Source organism: Antechinus flavipes, chromosome 1 (assembly GCF_016432865.1).
Source record: "Antechinus flavipes isolate AdamAnt ecotype Samford, QLD, Australia chromosome 1, AdamAnt_v2, whole genome shotgun sequence".
Taxonomy (NCBI): Eukaryota; Metazoa; Chordata; class Mammalia; order Dasyuromorphia; family Dasyuridae; genus Antechinus; species Antechinus flavipes.
In genome coordinates this window covers 511,137,600-511,159,803 of record NC_067398.1, presented here as the reverse complement: position 1 = coordinate 511,159,803, position 22,204 = coordinate 511,137,600, and the positions used below count along the sequence as shown (strand labels likewise).

At 33.0% G+C, this 22,204-nt stretch overlaps 1 protein-coding gene across 2 annotated transcripts in view; it reads right to left on the bottom strand.

Moving 5' to 3' along the window:
• The window catches only part of GNAL (G protein subunit alpha L), a 462,472-nt gene that overhangs the window by 216,113 nt on the left and 224,155 nt on the right, over positions 1-22,204 (bottom strand). The window contains exons 1-4 of one of the 2 annotated variants that reach the window (XM_051970477.1): positions 19,815-20,666; positions 19,391-19,463; positions 18,287-18,341; positions 17,987-18,106 (exon numbers count right to left, since the gene is read on the bottom strand). In XM_051970477.1, the coding sequence (XP_051826437.1) occupies positions 17,987-18,106; positions 18,287-18,341; positions 19,391-19,463; positions 19,815-19,953 (387 nt within the window). In that variant the 5' untranslated portion in view covers positions 19,954-20,666. Of the gene's footprint in view, positions 1-17,986; positions 18,107-18,286; positions 18,342-19,390; positions 19,464-19,814; positions 20,667-22,204 lie in introns of those variants that run through there. The other variant, XM_051970476.1, reaches the window with a different exon arrangement.

Below are 22,204 nucleotides of genomic sequence, written 5' to 3'. Positions count from 1 at the left end.
AACAATTCATCCTGATAGTCCCTTTAGATTCTATACTTGTAGTTAAAAATTTTTGACTATCAAATTTATATTCAAAGCTCTTTTTCACCTGTTTTTTTTGTTAAGAATGTATAAAATATTCTTTTTTTTAAACTGACATTCCATTGGTTTCCCTTATACAATTATACTCAATTTAATAATAACAATAACTAGCATTTATATATCACCTACTATTTGTCAGACACACCATGCTAATTACTTTACAAATACTATCTCATTTGTACCACAATGCTGGGAAGTAGATGCTGTTATTATCCATATTTTATAGTTGAGGAAATGAAGAAAATCAAATGACCTAACTCTAGATCAAATGTTCTACTCATTATGCTATTTCATTTATAAGTATATAATTCTTAATTCTAGGTTTATATCTTCTATTTTGGGGAATATCTGATTTTCTGTTCTTATATAGTGATAACTGATGAATCTTAACCCATCTGTTTCAACTGAAAACAGAGCACTATAAAGCATCATAACACAACTAAAAAAAAAATGCTTTGAATTCAAAGACCTGGTTTGAATTCTGGCCCTGGTAACGTTGGGCAAGTCACTTCACCTGTGTAGATTTATTACCCCCGGTAAAATAAAGAGTATTTAAGGTTTCTTCCAATTCTTAAATCTGTGAGCTTATGTATCTAAAAATACTCTAAAGACTACTGGGCTCAGAATAGAACTTATAGAATTCAAGATGGTTCCTGATCTCAAAGTGATGCAGTCAAATATCCCATCCCTATTTCCTCAATGATCTTCTCAACTGTATTGGTAAAATTATGAGTTCTGAAAAAAAACTGTCTATAAAAATAGAGCTTTTTATATGTCCCAAGTCTCATCTTCTAAAGCAGAGAAAATTTATGAGCCTTTCTCAGACATCATCCTGCCTTTTTCTTCTTGTTATTAAGTCATTTTGGTCATGTCTGCCTGGGATTTTCTTGGTAAAGATTCTGGAATGTTTTGTCATTTCATTTTTAGACTTTTTTTTGAAAGGCAATTGGAGTTAAATGATTTGCCCAGGGGCACACAGCTTGTAAGTGTGAAATGTCTGGGGCTAAATTTGAATTCAAGTCCTCAATCCATTGTGCCATCTAGCTGCCCCTATAGCTCATTTTACAGATAAGGAAATTAAGGAAAACAGGGTAAAGTGACTTGCCCAGGATCACACAGTATGTCTTACTAGTAAGTGTCTTAAGTCAGATGTGAACTCAGAAGACGTCACCTATGTGCCTTCATCTTGCCTTCAAATACTGCTAAGAACTAAGTAATTATATGACATTTCTAAATTTGAACCTCTTTTTCAAAATGTTGCACACCTTGAGAATTACTGTTGGTCCTTGGGTTAATGGTTTAGATTTAATGTTGGCATTTTGATTTAGATTATAGGCATCAAATGATTGAGGGTTGGATGGTATCCTAAGGAATCACCTAGTCCAAACCCTTCAAGTTACAAATGAGAAAAATGAAACTTTTGAAGCATTTTTATGCAGGCATAGTTGAGGAATGAAGGGATATCAAGCTTGAACAGAGGAGCTGCAGAGAAATCCAGACTGTGGTAGGATTTTACATTAGATTAGGAAGTATTCAGACAGTCCAATTTTATTGGCTCCATAGATATAAAAAGAAAAAAAAAAACCTTTTCCCCTTCCTTTCCCTTAACTTTTAAATAAATATATACATGCATAATCAGTATTATTTCCTTATAATTTTCACAAATATAAAAATCTTCTTTAACAGCCTGCTCCTCCTCAAATAATTTTGCAATAAAGCATTAAAATACCTAAGCTTATATTTTTCTTCCATTGGCAAATCAGGATGACATATTCTTGAATATTCTGCCCATAACAATCAATGGAATATATAATGTTAAGATTATTTGAAACTTCAGGAGAAAGATTCATTAGTTTACTTCTCTCCATTTTCCAGGGAGAAGACCAAGATTATTCTTTAAATACATTGTCTCTATTTTGTCCAGTGAAGTTTTAGACGACTCAGCAACAAAGTTCCCTCAGAAACTTACAACAAATAATGTTTGAATCAAAACTGTTATGTCAGGTCAGCTGTCTCATTATGCTCAAATTTTACACCAAACTAACCATTAAGCTGACTGACAAAAATAGAAATCTGATCATTTGTACACATAGATTCATTTTTACTTTTAAGTTGCCAAAAAAAAATTATGGTACTTTATTTTGATAAACTTTATTATTATTTAAGAAAAGTATGTGGCAAATAGAAGATTCAAATGGATAAAAACTACAATTTCCTCAAAATGCAAATGATTAAGAGCTTGTTAAAAATGATCAGAAAGATTTATCTTGTGCAGCATGATATTTGTGGAAACCTGTATAGAGGAATTGCATATGTTTAACATGTATTGGATTACTTGCCGACTGGGGGAAGTAAGGGGAAGGGACGGAGAAAAAGAGAACACAAAGTTTTGTAGGGGTGAATGTTGAAAATTATCCATTTATATATTTTGAAAATAAAAAGCTATAATTTAAAAAATGATCAGAAATACATGATTGTTCAAATGTCCAAATAAATACTACATGTTTTTTTTTTCAAGTGAAAATGCTTGTCACAAACTGTAAAAAGAGAGATTTAGGTTTCCTAATTTCTCATAACAAGTCAGCTCTAAGTAAATTCTCATGGAAAATAATAAAAAAGTCAACATCTTTTTAAAAATTGGCTGAACATGAAATAACATTTATCACTTAAAATTCAGATACATGGAGACCATGAAGCCATATTCATATGAGCCATACTACCAAGCAACAAGCATTATAATAACTAATATTTCTTGCTATTCAATTGCTTCAGTCATGTCTAACTCTATGTGATTTCATTTGGGGTTTTCTTGGGAAAGATTAGAATAGTTTGCCATTTCCTCCCCCAGATCATTTTACAGATGAAGAATACAACGCAAAAGAATTAAATGACTTGTCCAGGGTCACACAACTATGTCTGGGATAAGATTTGAACTCTTTCTGACTCTAGGCCCAGTACTGACTATTGTGCCACCTAGTTGCTCAATAACTGATATAAATTTAAGCTATTAGCTCATAGGACTGAATCTTAAAACCTGGGATCTGAATTTAAAAGCTACCTGTTTGAAACTTTCATCAACTCATAAAATATGTAAGCAGAGAACCTACTGTAAAAAAAAAAAAATCTGTCAATTTAGAAATCAGTTAACAAGTAGGCTCAAACATCTGAAACATAACCAAAAATTAGCTGATAGCTCTTTTTTTCCTTAAAGCTTCCTCTGAGAAAATGGTACAAAGTCAATTGACTTAAAGGTCACATGCTTAATTAAGTGGAGAGTTCATGGGGCCCTCTATCTTTACAATTTTTATTTTGCACACAATCCTGGTAAGCTTGCTTATGTGATCTGCTCTATTCATTCAAGAAACTGAAGGAAAACAAAAAACAATTATTAACATGGAGATAGTGTTATATGGTGGACAAAGAGCTTTTACATTCAAGAAAATTGTGTCTTTACCTCTGACACAAAGTGGATATTTGGCTCTGACCTCAGAGGCTTTGGCCATCTCTCAAAACTATAAAGAAGGTCCCATGAATTCAATTACCATCTCTATGGGGATGATTCTCAAATCTACTTCTCCTGTTCTAATCTCTCTGCTGACCTCCAATTATGTACCTACAGTTGCCTTTCAGACATTTCAAATTCTCTCCACACTCCAATCCATTCTCTAACCAAAGTGATTTTCTTTAAGCACAAGTCTAACCACGTAACCTCTTTATGTAATCATCTTTTATTTTTTTTTAAATTAAAGCTTTTTATTTTCAAAACATGCATAGATAATTCTTCAACATTAACTCTTGCAAAAACCCTGTGTTCCAATTTCCCCACCTTTCCTCCACTTCCATCCCATCTAGGGGCAAGTAATCTGATATATGTTAAACATGGTAAATATGTTAAATCCAACATATGCATACATATTTATACAATTTTCTTGCTGCACAAGAAAAATAAAATCAAACAGGAAAAAATGTGAAAGAAAATAAAATGCAAGCAAACAACAACAAGAAGAGTGAAAATGTTATGTTGTGAACCACACTCAGTTCCCACAGTCTTCTCTTTGGGAATCACCACCTATTCTAATATTGTTCCCAAGAAATCCCCCAATGGAGTCACACAAAGTTGGACATGCCTGAAGCAACTGAACAACAACAAATATTAGTTATTATAGTGCTTGTTGCTTGAGGGTATGACTCATATGAATATGGCCAAACTGGGCAACCACTACTCGATTGAACTCTTCAATCCAGTGATACAGGTCTCTTTCTGTTCCATCAATCACACACTCCTTCTCTTGGCTCCAGTCACTTTTTTTCTGGCTGTCCATCCCTGGAATGTTCTCCTTTTCTCACTTCTGTCTACATTTTAAATAAAATCTCATCTCTTGGAAACTATTCCCAACTTTTCTTAATTCTAGCTCCTTCCCTCTGTTATTTATTTTCTATTTATCCTGTATATAGCTTGTTTGTATATTTTTGTTTGTTATTTCTCCCATTAAATTGTAAGCTCATGGAAGACAGGGACTCTTTTGTTTCCTTTTCTATATATACCCAGTGCTCAGCTTAATAAATGTCAACTGGGTGACTAATTCAAAGGGATATACAGCCATTATGACAGGAAAAGATGCCATTTTTTTCTACTAACAATTAAAAATGTAAAACTTTGGAATTTAAATATAGCAACTTTGATCCATCTATTATGGGGAGCAATTTGGAACTATACCCAAAGTTCTGTAAAACTGTGAATACCCTTTGATCCAGCAGTGCCACCATTAGGTCTATATCCTAAAGAGATCATAAAAAAGGGAAAAGAGTCTTCTGCAAAAATGTTTGTAACAACTCTTTTTGTGGTAGCAAGGCATTGAACATTAAGTGGATGTCTATCAAATGGGAAATGACTGAATTGTGGTATAGGAATGTGATGAAATATTATTGTTCTATAAGAAATGACAAATAGGCTGATTTCAGAAAATGGAAAAACTTAAGTGAACTGATGCTGAGTACACAGTAACAGCAAAATTGTGTGATAATCAACTGTAATAGACTTAGCTCTTTACAGCAATACAGTGATCCAAGGCATGTCTAATAAACTTGGGATGGAAAATGCCATCTGCATTCAGAGAGAGAAACTATGGAGGATTGACTGTGATTGAAGCATACTATTTTTACCCTATTTTTTTTTCTTTCTTGTAGCTTTTCCCTTTTGCTAAAATTTTTCTTTCAACATGACTAATATGGAAATGTGTTTAAAATTATTGTACATGTATAACCTACATCAGTTTGCTTGCTATGTTGGGGGGCGGGGGGAGAAAAAAATTTGGAACTCAAAACCTTACAAAAGTAAATGCTGAAAACTATCTTTACATGCAATTAGAAAAGATAAAATATTGTTAAATGGAGAAAATATAGTTGTTATCTACAAAATTAGTTTCTGTGTAATGCCCTAAAGAATCTAGATAAATGAAAGACTGATATATTTGAAGCTAACTGCTTAACAGGGATGAATGTAAATTCCTCTACTTGGCCTCAAAAAATCTATCTATCTATCTATCTATCTATCTATCTTATAAATAATATAGTCTAGGAACATAAGTCAATGGGGAAAAGACCTGAGAGTTTAAAAGGTTTTAAACTCAATAAGTTATCTACTTAATGAATCAGACCAAAAAAAGCTAATGATATTATAAGTTATAATAATATAATGTCCAAAACAAGGGGAAGACAGGTGGTAGTTCTTGGTAATTTGCTCTTTTCAGACTGCATTTGGAATAATGCTTTAGAAGTCACATTTTAGGAATGATACAATCAATATCATTCTTTCCTGAATTATCTCTTACTGTGCATTTGCACATTCTCAGTAACCCAACCAAACTGGACCAATTCTTATCCCCTTAACATATGCCCATGCTTTTCAGACTCTGTGGCGTTTTTCGTGCTATTCCCTATGCCTAGAAACTCTTCTCTCTCACCTCTGTACCTAATTTAAACTGACATCCTCTGATTCAAATAACTATTTCTTCCAAGAAGAAATCTTCTCCCCATCATATTTGTCACTCTCACTCATCCTCTGAATTATTATTTTTTATTATTCATGTATGTTACACAGATCTTGATACCAAGGGGAGAGCTATGTGGATACTTTTCTTTCTGCTGTAGGAAAGATTCCTCTATAGTTTCAATTTCCTTCTTTATATATACCCCACAGTAGTGGTGTTTTTTTTTTTTTTTTAAGACTGATAAAAAGAGGTTTATTATTGGCATTGGAAAGTCAGCCTTTGCTATGCATGAATAGAAAGACTGAATTCCTTAATGGCAAGGTCCTGAAAGAGAAGTAAAGTTTCTAGTAGCGAAATCCTGAAAGAGAGGTATAAAGTCTTAGGTGAGAGAGTTAAAAGAGGGTAACGCTAAAAGAGAATATCATTCCAGTGGGCAGAAGTTTGCTGCTATGCCAAGGAGAGAGAGATTTCTTGGCATAGCATGGCATGGCATGTTAGATCCTCTGCCACAGTGGTGGTGTTTTAAAGATAAAATGATATAAGTAAAGCATTTTGCAAATGTTAAAGTATAATTTAAGTATCAGTATTGTGATTGATATTATTATAATTATCAGCAGCATCATTACTCTCTAACATAGAATGAGCTAAGAAAGGAATAGTTAATGATGTCCAATCTTCCTCCCTGTAACTTCCAGTTCTTAGTTCTAGATATGTCTTCTGGAGTCAGTGGACTAACTCTTCTCCCCACCTCCTACATGATTTACATTCATTATGATGAATCCATGAATCATCAGAGATGATACTCCTAGCATTAGTGAAGATTACAAGAAGTGAAGATGACAACTTATCCATGCTCTACAATCCTCTGTGAATCTTGTTCATGTTTTATATAAATCATCTATAAAGAATGTATTTGACATATTAGAGACCTTCCTTTGGCTTTTCCAGTATTCTACCAATCCCAGGAAAACACTTAAACAATTTTTTTTAAAGCCTTATCTTTTCCATGCCCAAAATTCCATTTCTTCAACTAAAACTGGTCGTGGTTTAAGCCTCCTACATCACCTTGGCTTACTTTCCTTTCCATATACAAATCATATTGCACAAATTGATAGAGATTATATAATCTTGGAAAACAATCCTTATCCTTAAGGAGTTAATAGTCTAACAGTAAAATATGACACAGCAAGATTATATATTGCTCTCCTTTAGGGTTGATAATTGAAAGCAAACTCAAGTAGCATGATCCAGATTTTATTTTTTGGATTAGATTTGTGCTTTCTATTTGTTTGGGGAACTCAAAATGGGAAAACTGTATTTATATTGGTTTTTCCAGTCATTTCAGTTGTCTCCAGTTGTTTGTGATCCCATTTGGAATTTTCTTGAAAAAGATATTGGAATGGTTTGTCATTTCCTTCTCCAATTTATTTTACAGATGATGAACTAGGCAAATTAGGGTCTTAGGGTCATGCAGCTAGTAAGTATCCAAAGTTGAATTATAATTCAGATCCTCCTGATTCCAAAGTTGGTATTCTATCCACTTCATCCCCTAGATGCCCTGTTTATAGATATTTTCTATGCAACTCAGTCAGAGAATAGACTGTTACAGAGAACTAGACTATTGATATTCCTGATTTCAGGGCCACCTTTCAGTCCATCATGCTAACCTGCTTTTTATGATCCATATATACAGTACTAAGCCAGTTTTGTGATTGTCATTATTTGTTCCCATTTTCAAGGATATTGTATATAAGTAAACCATATGGGAAGTCCGGAGTCCCTATTGCGGCAAATTATATAATGATAAAATTGAAGTAGATCTAAGCACAGTGCTTATGAAGCTTCTTTGTGACATTTGCCCAGTTTTCTTATGCTAAATAATTCAAAGCTCCTTCAATTATACTGCATTACTTTACACACTCAGTCCATTTAGTCATTTCCCTCACTGCATACTAGCAATTTACTTTCATCCAGATGCTTTAGGAGGGAAATACCCTTGAGGAATTATAATCAACTATCCCTTTCCTAACTGATCTAGGAGAGACTAGATGACCACTGTAGGAAATGCTGTGGAGCAGATTCATGCTATGATAGGGACAGGACTTGACCGCTGAAGAACTTTTGAATTTTAAGATTTTATCATCCTAAGAGGAAAATTTTCAGATTTGCAAATTTAGGATTATTATGGACCTCCAACATGTGTTCATTTGCTTTTTGATTCCTAGCATAACTTTCTAGTTGCTATTGCAGCTTCTATAGAGCAATAAAGCCAGGGCATATATTCTTTAGTAAAAGGGAAATTTTTCCACGTGTAGCTACCTATTTATTTTTTACTGCTGAGATGGCTAAGGCTAATGGAATCTTTGAGTCTGGAAGTTCTGAACTGCAGTAGAGCTAAAACTGATGGGGTGTCTATATTACTTCTAACATCAATAAGATAAGACTCTATGAGCTGATGGCTAACTAAATGGAAGCTGGTGAACTACTTTAGAGTTAGATCAGAAAAAACAGAATATGTTAGAATTTTCATGCCAATTGGTATTTCATCAGGTCCAAGTGAGAGATTACTGAACTTCCATATTGGTAGAGAAAAAGAGACCCAATCTCAAAAACTTAAAAAAAAATTTAAAAAGAAATTTACAGCAAAAAAATCTGATAGAATCTCTCTCAGAATTAAATAATAAGAATTTAAAGAAAAGCCTTGGCATAAAAATAATCTCACAAATGAGAATAGACATGAGCATCTCTAAAACATGCCCTCCAAATGAAGAAGCAATCCATAACTGAGTAATCTGCTATTAAGATTAATTAGATTTAAAAATTAATAAAAAAGCTATGTTAACATGGATTTCCCCCAAATTTCTGAAACTCTTCTGCAGTTCTACTTTAACAGAGTAAAACTAGATTTACTTTGATAGGAGAATCAGGGACAATGAAAGATTTACATTTTCCAATATTTTTTTCTGTGTCATCTCTAGTTTCTTACATTTATAACTAAAATTTGTGCCTTAAATACCTTATATTTTTATGGAGTACTTAAGTTTCATGCTATTTGTGTAAAGTTGGGGAAGATACTTTATTTTTCCCTCAGGGTTTATTCTGTTTTAGCTAAAGTCATCAGAAACAACCTTAACTTTGTACTTTTATGAGGCCTCTTTCAAAGTGTGTTGACTTTGTGGGTTGTTGGTTTGGTTACTAGACTGAAGATTTGTGGTTGGCAAAGTGTAGTACTTCTAAAAATACATAATTGAGAAATCAACCAATACAATTGTGAACGGGTGAAAGAGCTCCAACAGGCAAGCAAATCCCTTCATCCTATGCTAAAGAATACTTGCTCTGGCAAATTTTACTATATACATGGCTTAATCCTCATTTAAGTGGAAAATAATATTAACCTCTTCACCAAAAAAGCCACATGACTGTTGTTTTACTATATTTCAATCTTGAAATTACTTTAGAAAAATTCTGTTGCAGTATTTTGGGTGTGTTCATTATCTTGGGTAACTTTCCCTTTTAAAGTTATTTGACACTATTATTGTAATATTAAAAGAAAATCTCAAATTTTTAATCAATATTTCTATAATGTTTCATTTAAATACTCCTCCCCTTACATTTAAAAGAAACGAATGCACAAAGAACATATGATGATAGACAAGTTTTGTCATCATATTTCAAGAGAAATAAAACTGAGGAAGCTGGATTCTTAGGATAAGATCTACTTTCAAGAGAGGAGTTAATGCCAGTGAAAGGAGTTTCCATTTACTTTTAGCTTCTTTTCAAGTGGCATGAAACTCCAATGAAATTTCATGACATAAAAGATAACTCAAATAATCACCATCTAAAATATGACCTTCACCTTTTTCTCTCCTTTTTTTTTTTAAACCACACAGAGTTCATTCCAGTTTTGACTGAAAACCAAATACCTGCTAAATCCCAACAGGAAAGTCTAGTTATTTCCTTTATTAGGGTTCTGTTTACATTTCCATTGTCAAGGTTAATCATTTGTTTAAATAAGATGTTGAGTCTTAAAAATATTAGTAACCATGATTTTTTTTAAAAAAAGTTTTAGTTTAGTACATTTGAACTTCACTCATGTATTCACAGGAAGGATCAGGGCCATGTATCTTCAAGGGAGATTTTAAGCTAATAAAAGATCTTTCCTAATAGATATATAAACATCCCTATTCATTAATGTTTAGTCTTCTTGGTAAAAGGCAACATGTGCATTTGAAAGGTGCCTATATGCTTAGAAATTAGTCCAATTTCCTACTTGCTAAATATATTAAAATTAGAGTCTAAACTTTTAACTAGATTACTCAATATAAACATTGTTCACTAGACACTATTGAATATATGTTCAAGAACTTAACACTATTGTGGGTCAAAATTTTGGTAAACATTAATGACAAGTGTCCATTATTTTTTGGATCCTTATTCATTTTGATTAAAGACAATATTAATTGGTAAATATAGACATTATACAGTTTTCAGGCATTAGTTAACATACCCACTCACTGAATAAAGACAAAATATCACTTGTGTCCGGAATTCCACGTTCCTTGACTAAAAAAAATTCTAATATATGCTTACTCAGTTGACACCACTTTCTAGAAATAGGACTTTTTGCTTTTAAAAGGATAAATATAATTTTGATCATTCATATAAAAATCACTTGAATTTTTAATACTGTCATGAATGCATATGAAAAAGGCCAAAGGTATATAAAGAAAATTGTCAATGATATATGGTAATTCTAATAACATCATATAATCATTTAGAATTTTACACCTTTCAAAAGATTTTTATTTCTGTTCTAGTCTACTCAGCAATACAGACAAGCTTCCTGAGACAATTCTATCCTCCCTCTGAAGACATGATGTCTTTGTCTGATTTGAAGTGACCTTTTGCACTTTACATGTAAGAGGAAAGAAACGGCAGTAAACAACCTATGCCCTGGGATCATAGGACTTTGCCATTCAGAAATGGGAGTCATGAACAGAATTTGTCACTGGAAGTTTAATGTAATGTATAACGTACAAACTGGAAAATTATCATTTCATCTCAATATATGTCATTTTTAATACTCTGGCATGAAAATAATAATAACGTCACTAAGAAAAAATCTTATTTATATAGTGCTTTAAGGTTTACAAAGTGCTTTTCTTACATTTGTTGAGGTTTAGAGAAGTTAAGTCTTGTCATGTGGTGATAGTGCCAGAACCAGAATATTTTTACAAGTATAAGATGAAAATTGAACATTTTAGGAACATTATATGCTCTACAGTGTATTTTGTTCTATTAGAAAAATTTTAAAAGCTTTACACTAATTTTTATTATTTTTTCTCAAGTGGATTAGGTATAAGTTCAGTACTGAAAATAAATAATACTCTATCAATAAGTGCCAAAATTCTCCACCAAGATTCTTTTAACACTATAATAATAGAAGATATATTTATTAAATATAGAGTATAAAATAAATACTTAGTGATATTCTGTTGAAAACTACAAAAACTAGAATGAACATTTTAATTTCCTTTTTTTTTGAGAATCGTCATCTAAAGTACAAAGATAAAACTATCCTCTAAATTTGCCTGCATGTATATACTGTGGAATTATTGTCTAAAACACAGAACAGATCAGAGGCTGGGAAAAAAAATATGGAAAAGAAAAATGATGAAGAGAAAAACATACCTATCATCATATTTAAAATAGGATCAATTGGTTTTTATTCTTATACTTATTCTATTCCTATTTTTTCTTATACTAAAAGACCCCATCTAGCAGATCACAAAAAGCATTAGCAGAGAAAAATTACAATTCCACATTTCATCCACAGGTATTATAAAGTGCTGTCTATATTTATACATAGTGTTTATGAATTCTTTTATTATTGTGTTTAGAATTGTTTCCAACTCCCTTCAATATTTCCAATGCTCTAACTTCATTGATAATTACTTTAAGAATTATGGCTGGCAGTAAATAGTATACTGTCTCTATTTCCTTTAAGTATAATGACTATTGGTTTAGTTGTCCTACCAATAGAGTGGTGGTTATATTTGGTATCCCACAACTATTTCCTTCACAAGAGTAGCATATTTTAAGTCAAAGTAAGCTCAAGCACAAACTCCTGGGAAAGTTTTTCTCCATGCTATTTTTTAAAGCTACATTCTTTTAGCTGCTAATTTGTGTGACCACTAAACTTATAAAAGCACTAATTTTAATTAAAGAAATTCTAATATAATTCAATATAATGTTCTTGTCATTACAAAAAGTAAAAATGATGGCTTTTTAAAATGAAGTAAAACCAACAAGTTTCGCATCAACTCGGAAAAAATGGAATTTTAGTGCTTTATTATTGTAAGTTTTAAGGGATGAAATGCCGAATGAAAAACAAGGTAAAGGCCATTATTCCTAAGTCATCTTTATGATTGAATAGATATTTCAATATACTTGTGTTAGGTTATGACAAAGAAATTAAGCCATCCTATTTTAATGTTAATTTAATGCAATACAAGCCTTGCCTCATTAAAAACAACAAAAACCAAAAGGTAGCACATGGTATTCTGGGAAGCTACTTGTATTTTGGCCAAGGCTTTTAACTTTTTGGCCTCAGTTTCCTCACCTGAGAAGTCAATGAAACAAATAGTTTCTAAAGTCCCTTCCAGCGCTAAATATTCAGGGGGCCTCATTAAGAATTTTTAAAAAATTATTTGCTTGTATCCCCCCATACTTCCTTTTCCTCTCCTTTCGAGTTAACTAATTTAGAGTACTTGGAACTCAGTCATTTTGTACTTTGTAATAGCAAACATATACTGTGCCATCCTTGTAAAGATGAATATATTTACTATTGAAGATGGGAATACCAAGCAATTTTATTCCAATGTCTAGAGGCAGGTTATCCATCTGCCAGTTATTTGATTCTTCTCCAAAAATGACTAGTTTTCTATATTAACAATGAACAACATCTCCTTTATCAAAATGTCAAAAAAAGAAAAAATAAAGTATCTCTCTGTTTATACAATTCAAAATAAATGACAGCAAAAGAAATGCTTTCCTTATTTCAAAAACTATTTCTGCAACATATGGATACAAATCAATGATGTGTGATTATTGATAGAAAGGAGGGACCTTCAATATAAGTACCAGGATGTGTGTGTATACATATGCACATTTTTATTTAAATCCCTAACTTAAGGAACCAAAAAATGAAAATTAAATGCAAAATATGGAATAGAATGTTTGCTATTCTCAGTTATAATCCCTTAACTTGCACTATGGTAAAATGTACACTTTTCAAATAGTTTATTTGGCATTGATACTGTAATGAAATACTATTATAAATTTGTTGTTGTTGTTGTTTCTTAAGGCACTAAGTACCAAAAAATAAAACTCTCTTCTTGGCAATTTGGTTTCACCTGAAATTGCAATGCATTGTTCATTTCCAATTACTTAAAGACTATTCACAGAACATTTTAGGTAAAAATCCTATCTTAAATAAATGTCATGTTTATTACAACACTTGAACATGTAATACTATTCCTTTAAAATTTCATTTTAACTTCTAAAAAGGTTTTAAACCATATTGAATGCTATATACTTTATGAATTGTCATTTTAAATATATTTATGATTTTTAGAAGCATTTAAATTTAAATGGATCATATATTCTCATATATAAGAAATGATGCTACTATTTTTATATTATATCAGAAAGTAAAAATAGGATATCTTAAAATTAAAGTATTAAAATCTTTGAAAATATTTTACTTCACACATGGCTACTTTTAAAATTAAACTATATAAATATGAAAAATAAAATTTTATATTTCTATTTAAACATAAAGGGAAAAATATGTAAAAATTTTCAAATGTATTATTGTTATATTTATTACATTGTCCAATTTCAACTATCAAAAAAAATCTTCCAGAACAAGGATTTTTAAAAGTTTATGTGTATTTATATTCTGTTATGCTTTCATTTACTATAACAAAATTACTAAACATTCACTCATGTAAAAATTTATGAAGTTTGGAAAAAGAAAAAAAAATTATTTGAAGAAATTTTAGGTAGCCTAAGAAAGAAAATTAAAGTTCAATATATTATCTGCATTATCTCTGGATCATTTCATACACTTAAAGAAATCTACACTTACGGTTAAAGCTGTATAGCTCCAGTTCTATTTACTTTTAATAACTACTTTGATCCTTCTTTGATAAGCACTATATACCAAAAGGGTTAATTAATTGTTCTGTTGCCCTTAAAACCAAAGTTATTATAGTAATAAACACTGAAAGTTATGTCAACTTGAGGTTTTGGTTTTTGTTGTTGTTATTGTTGCTTTTTGGTTCTGTTTTGGTGAGGGAATTGGTAACTTTGAATCTATGATTCATTAGAGTAGGGAGTTTCCAGAGAGGAAAGCTACTTTGGTCATATAGACATGAAACTTGGCCATGACTTTCAGTTCTAAAGATTCAAATGGGATCCTAAGAAAACTAAGTGACTTGTCTGCTTCCTATATGTATTACCTGTCAGAAGTGGAACTTGAACCCAGGCTGCTTGGATCAAAAGTCTGCCCTTTTAAGTATGATTTTTTTCAACATATTGAGATAAAAAATACATCTATGCCAAGTTTCTAAGATCAAATCACTATATTTTGGATAAGACAAAATGTTTTTATATACTGTAAGTATAATGTGCCCTCAGTCTTTTCATTTTTCTTCACAAAGGTTTAAAACAGGATTCATGACTGTCAAATTTTTCAAATTTCAACCAACATCTGATGCAATAAATATCTTAGAAAAACAGCATTGAACTAGGGGTCAGAAGACCTGGGTTCTACATTTGGTTCTGACATTAATTAGTTATATGTCCTTGGAAATGAACACCTAATTTCTCTGTGCCTCAGTTTCCTTATTTATAAAAATGAAACAACTGAATTAGACAATCTTTAACCATCCAATTAACTCTGAATTTCTATCATCCTATGAAAACATCGGCATGTAAATATCTTTAACAACCACAAAAATAACAAGCAACTGTACTTACATTAAAAAAAAAAAGTTATACCTGCTTTAAAAAAATTCAACTTCCCTTGACTCATTTGAAAATAAAGTCTTTGTAAAATAACAATACATTCAGTATTTATAAAGGTTCCATATAACTGAAAAGTAATATCCAACACTAAGTTAGTCTGAAAATCACTTGATTCTTAAAGATTTAATTTACAACATAAAATTTAAATTAAAATAAAAGACAGCAGTAAACTGTAGAACAAGCTATTCACTGTTATTCCACAGAATTTCTAATATAGATGCGACTTTCATTTTTTAATAAATCAACCTTGCTCTGTAAGTATTTTGCAAAAAAAAAGAGTAAGATTTTATAGCATAGAATTTTAAATTAAGACCACTGGTAAGAAAAAAGAAAATAAAATAAGAGCCACTGGAATCAGATTCATAAGACTTGGATTTTAGTTGTATCACCTTGGGTATGCCACTTAATATAAAATTTCTTTTCTCAGCTACAAATGAGGTAATTACTACTAGGCCCAACTCAGAGAGTTGCTATAACACTATACTTGATCCTTATGTGTGAAAACGCTTGGAAAAGTCATAAAGCTTTACACAAATGTAAGGTATTAAACTATTGTTTAAACTAAATATAAGGTACAAAACTACTAATGTAGTTTCTTTGGTTTTACAAAAATCATTTAATTTTGCCATAGAATAGAAAACAAACAAACCAGCAAATCTTCATAGAATTTTATTACAATGGTGTAATATCTTTTGGTCTCAAATTATTATTTCATAAATTATATATTACTTCAACCATGATAAATCACTGAACAACCAATAATTCCAGACAGGATTCAAGACTTGATTTAGGTACATGAAAATTTGAATAACTTTCCTGCTACTAATAACAGACTTGTATTTTTAAAAAATTATCTTCAGCAAGTCGATCAAATCTCTGACTTTTATATTGCTCTCAAAGAAGCTTATCAAACAAATTCTGGAGCTAATTCAACTCAATATTACCAACATCAATTTTTGAAGAGACCAATGATAATTCACTTTAATACTTCACTACACAGATTAAATGATGAAATAAACATTTTAAATTAACATAGAATGTACTTTAACATTATTTGCTTGGATTACATAATCCAGATCACATTATTAATTAAACAAAGGTATGCATTCTCACCTGATTTGAGTATATAATGATAGGACAATGGGCCCATATTTCCAAAGAGAACTAAAAATTTTCAAATCAGTTGCACTGATTCCTAATTTTCCTTTCTTTTATTTTTCTTACTACTTGAAAACATCACATTTAAGTTACCTTAATATTTCTATGAAAATAGTTTTATCTACTAAAAAACTACAATTTATTAAGCAGCTTATTTTTTTAAAATAAACTTATAGTTTCAGAATTATTCTAAATTAGATTCATTAGCATACAAAGACTTTAGAATTCTTTGCCATTCTCAATTTTGATCTGCATGTCTATGAATACAGGGCTATCTTCATCTGTTTCTGAACTCATAAAAACAAGACATGGTAGAGTACCCAGAAAAAGCCATATGTCACTTCATTTTCTTGTTCAAAATACATAATTATCTTTACACTTGTTAAGAATCACCCATAAAATATTCTTTATTGATCTTATACCAACTTATGTGACAATTTCATCTGTTCAAATAGAAGCAAAACTAAGTTCATCTGTTACACTTCATATCTCAAAATCAAGATTATTTAAATTCTTTTTTTTCAAAGGACTGTCATTTTAGATAACTTACCCAACAAGTGAGCAATTAGAAAGTGTATGTGGGTGTATTCTGCAGTCACAGCTTTCTGTACAACCTAGTTCTATGCTAAATTCCAGCTCCATAAGATGTTTGAATTATTTTATCTTTAACATTCAAAGTAGAAGATTTATCAGAAGCCAAACCACATTAGGAAATATGAGTCATGAAATAAAAATCAAGGCAACTTCTATCACTCACTGCATTACACTAGTTAAAAACATCAGAATATGATACCCAGTAAATAGCTGATCTTGTCAATAAAAAAACTTACAATATCCAAAATTATTCAATGAATGTCAATAAGGTTTCACAGGAAAAATCTTAAACTCAACTTTAGACAAAGCAAGTTGGATACAGATTTCCTTTTAAAAAAATACATTCTATCAGACTCTCATATATCAACACCATTCAAGAAGTTTATGTTAATCACACAAAAAGAAACTTTTAAATTTATTTCTGTAAGCAGTAACAGTCATCAAAAATGACAGATACTAAAATTCCGCTAAATATTACAGGCCATGAACCAAACTAGAATAGCACTCTACTACAAACCATCAAAAACCAATTGTAATTGTAGCCAGAATACACTTTACCTTTCTCCATCTGAAATGATGGATATGAGTATTAAAAATAAACTAGATTGTCATTTTCCTGCTGTGGATTCTATGCAGTTACAGAAAACAGCTCACCTATTTTTCTTTTTTCCCAACCTTTTATTACCAAAATGAATGCCTGACAAAACATTTCAATTTCTTAAAATTTTAAGGTAAGCATTTAGTCATTATTAATTAATTGTATGCTCTCCTTATACAGAAACAATGCTGTTTCATAAAATCATCCTTTTACAATTAGACTTTCTGAAAACAGGAATAAGCTTGACATTAATTTAAGAAAACTCCCAAACTCCTGCTGAAATGTTTACATACATTCAAAGAACACTAAATTTAAAAAATCTAACTAATGTTTATTGAAATAGGTACAAACTCTCTGCAGCAAGCTCTCTCAATAGAGTATTTCAACAACCTTATTTGAGTCCTCTTGTAAAAAAAGTTTTGTCATATTAGTTAAAAGTACAACCTCCTGAAGTATTTAATTCGAGACTTACCTGTGAATAGTCAAAGTCAGAAAGAGGGGCTATGCTCTTGATATAGTCTGATCGAAATTGGTTGTCTGGGTTGGCCAATGGAACTGGGGGTATTAAAGTGCTCATTGCTGAAACTATTGTCTAAAATTGGAAAAAAAGAAAAAAAACCAAATATTAATCTGGATAAATGTAAAATAGAGTCAAAATATATTCATCAAATATGACAATAAGATGGGATTTTATTTTAAATTATCTTAAAAAGCAATATATATTGTCCAATAAGCAGACGTTAAACAAAATAGAATTAAAATGTATTCTTACCACAATAGCATCTTTAACATTTTTCCGGATGTCCAGTATTTTCTGTTTCTTTTCTCTGTATTAAAACAGAATTATTAACAATTTAATTCACTGCTCCTATCAACTCATTAACTGAGTAGGATTTCAAAATCTTCAGCTATTTCTTTGGCATTTAAACCTTCAACATGTATTCATTGCCTTGTCTCTGCAGCAGGTATCAAGTGCAGCAACAGCTTCTTGCTTTTAATTATGTCAGATAAATGCACCAAAAGCAATTAACTGAAAAGCTTTTCTTTGAGAATGGATAACACCCCTCTTCCTTAATTCCCTATGTATGCTGATTATTTTTTGATGTGTATGTGTATCTATATATGCTTATATATATAGATATACACACAGATATATATGTGATATCCTGAATATATATCTAAATTTAACTCAGAATAATTATAGCTACAAACATTGAGTACACAGACTTCTACATATATATACATAAACACCTGTCTAAAACATGTTATTCTTTCTCTCTGTGGCAACCTGTATGTATATATAGCATATTTACATCATAAATCTATACACACCCAGCATGTGTTTGTAATTGTGTAAATAAGTTGAAATTCAGAAGGTGGCTGAAAGATAATGATCTAGTTATCAAGATATACAATGACTAGTAGAAATTTGGAAAAGGTCCTCAAGACTGACATTCTATATACCCTAAGGCTACATCATAATCAATTACATTCTACTGAATGTTTCCTTTTGAAAGAAAGATTTATTCTGGCCAGTCATATATGCTTTTATACTTCTTTGCATCTTTATGTCACAAAAATATAAACAGTGAATATTTAGTAATTTGCTATGTTAAAAAGTAGTCGCCATGTTGTTGCTACATAGGGGCCTGTGAAAGCACTGCAGTGGCAACAATATAAGATACAGTAGGGAGATGTAAGGAGAAAAAAAATACAACCACAAATTTTCTTACTTAAAAAAAAATTCCTGGCCAATGCTACAAACTTATATATTTGGGAATAACAGTTCTGAGGAGGATATAAGAATGTCACAATAGGTATGCAGTTTTGAAGTCAAACAAACAAATAAATTAACAAAACTATCACCACTTCTTACTCTGGATTAAATCCATTGACGTGCAGGATCCTCATTTGTTTGACAATAGTGCTTTTTCCTGACTCACCAGCTCCTGCCAAAAAAAAAAAAAATTAAATTGCAATATGCGTCTTTATACCATTGACATTTCTCCAAACAGAACAGAATTTGTATTCTAAACCAACACATGTACATACACACACACATATACCTACATACATACATTAATTACAGTAGAATTACAGATCATTCCAGAGGTGTTCCATTAGCTTTCAAGCTCACAGATACCTTAATTACCACACAAAATAAGTCCATGTTTGCATTAAACAAATCCCCCACCTTAATTACCCTCCCCCATTCTCATCCAATTTTCCTGTTAGCTTATTGCTTCCCTGCATTTACAGCCGTGGGAAGCTCAAGCAGTTGCATCCCCCTCCTGCCTTACCCAGTAAAAGCAAACGGTGAGTCGCTTTATAAGCAAGTCTCTCTTTCTGCAACTGCTTCTCTATTTTTTTGTTGGCCTCTCGTCGCTCTTTTTCGTCGAGGCGCTGATCTTCCGTCTTGCTGTTGCCCAAACACCCCATGTCTGCCCGCTGGGTTGGATGTCAGTCAGATACAGTTATGTATTTATATAAAAAGCAATAATGATTTATAGGTATTTATAGATTCCTTGCGACGGCTTCTCTCTTCCCTGCTGCTAAGATGGTCTCTCGGTGCTTTCCGATCCAAAGCAGGTTTTTCCCTCACCCACCCCCCACCCAACCCCCCCAAATGAAAAAAGAGATGCAAGGAAGATCCACGAAGAGGGATGTTTTTAAGGAAGAAAAAAATCTGCAGTAGGACTATAAATAGTATACAATGAAGGGGGGGGGGGGGCGGCCCTTTTGGAAAAAAGCCTAATGCTGCGCTCTCTCCCTCTCTCTTCCCTCTCCACCGCACACACACACACCCAGACACACTCCCTATATTTCCCTGTAAAGTCTATTTCTGCTTTCCTCCCAACTCAGCACTGCCTCTTTCTGTGAGACCAGGAAATAGCCCAAAGACAGACCCCCAAAGTGCAGAGATTTCCTCCTCTCTTTCTCCCGTTCTGAAAGTCCGTTCTTTTCTGTCTGCCTCTCCCCCGCTGCGTTCCCTTTCCCTAATGCTCCGCTGCACCTCCAGAGAGGCAGTATCCACGGCTTGTACACAGGCGCACACACACGTACCCAGTAGCACCCTCTCAGTGTGAGTGAATGGGAGCACAATTAAAACGCAGCCTCCCTACCAGCAGCGCTAGCTGTCTCTGCCCAAGCTCAGCACTGCCTCTTGCTGCCGGAGAGGTGAACAGCGAACATTGCATTCTCTCGCTCCCTCTCCCCTCCCCCTTTCCCTAGCCTCTCCCTCCCCTAGGATTTCACTCTAATTCCAAGAATATTTTTTTAAACTTGGGCGGGGGGACGGGAACGGAGGAAGATTGTCTGTCAAGGCCCTGATGAATGCCCTCAGTCTCCACAGACAGTGATGGAGAAGCGGTTGGGGTGGGGAATCTTCCCGACCCGGCAATCCTGGCCCCGCCTCTTTCCCACTAGGTGGGCGCCGCCTGCACCGGGGCCACCTCGGGGCTGCCGCCCCCTCGGCTCCGCTCCTTTGCAAACTTCACGTGGCTCTGAAGCAGCAGGAAGCAGAGAACCAAAGGCGGAGCTGGTTGCCTTCCACAAGCAGTGTGCAGTGCGGGTGTGAGGTAGACCGATCCATACCCACAAATCAGGGGCCAAAGACACACACACACACACAGAGTTAAAGGGCTCCTCCCGCAGCTGATGCACAGAGGCATCTTGATATGCGGTGTCATTCTCTCCAGGAGTCTGGATAATTTTGAGGGGAAGCGAGCAAAACAAAACAAAACCAACCACAAACCAGCCTCTAAAACTGATGTTAAAAAGGTCATTGGAAGTGATCTGCAATTCTGGGCTGAGTGGTTGAAGGGAAAAGAATTCAGAGTGACCAAAGGCAGTGCGGGATCCCCACCTCCACACCCATCCTGCGCCTGTTAGAATGCCCCCGACGGCAGAGATTGATGTATTTTCTCCGGAGAAGAAGATAGAGAGTGGGTTTTAACGTCCTCCTCCCTTTGCCTTCTGTCTGGAACCACCTAGAAATCAGTGTACCTTTAAAACTGGTAATGACTACTGTAGAGGAATACATATGGTATTAGAGGTACAGGATTTTAAAATTTTCATTAGTCACATGACCCCTTTGTTCTCTTAATTTCCAACACTTTTTGCTTACCCAATCCTCCACCTTTCCCTTTCCACCTTCCCCTCTTCACTGATTAAATGCCCCATCTTTTCTGTGCAGTGTTTTCCTTTTATGAATTTTAACAGCTTTCCCCCAATGCTTCAGGAATAGGCCCCCACGGCCAAGGCACTGTGGAATGGATGAAATCAGAACACTTGAATTTGATATTCAACTTTGCTAATAAAGGTGTGAGGCTGGTCAATTAACTTCTCTATGCCTTAGAAGAATCACAGGATGACAAACACAAAACTAGAAAGGAGGAGGGGTTTAACCTCCCTCATTTTAAAGATAAGGATAGTGAGACACAGGGAGACATAAGTAACTTCCCAAACCCCCACAGCTAGAAAGCCTAGAGTCAGAATTAGAACCACATCTAGCTCCAGAGTCAGTACTCTTTTCCTACTGGATTACAATATACCCTTGCACAAGAGGATGCTATTTGTCTCAACCAAAAAGGACAGGCAGATGTGAACATTAGGGCAGGGTTGTTTTTAAAATCACAATGTTGTAACTTCTTTGCATTTTCTGGTAATTATTATATAAGCAATACATTTT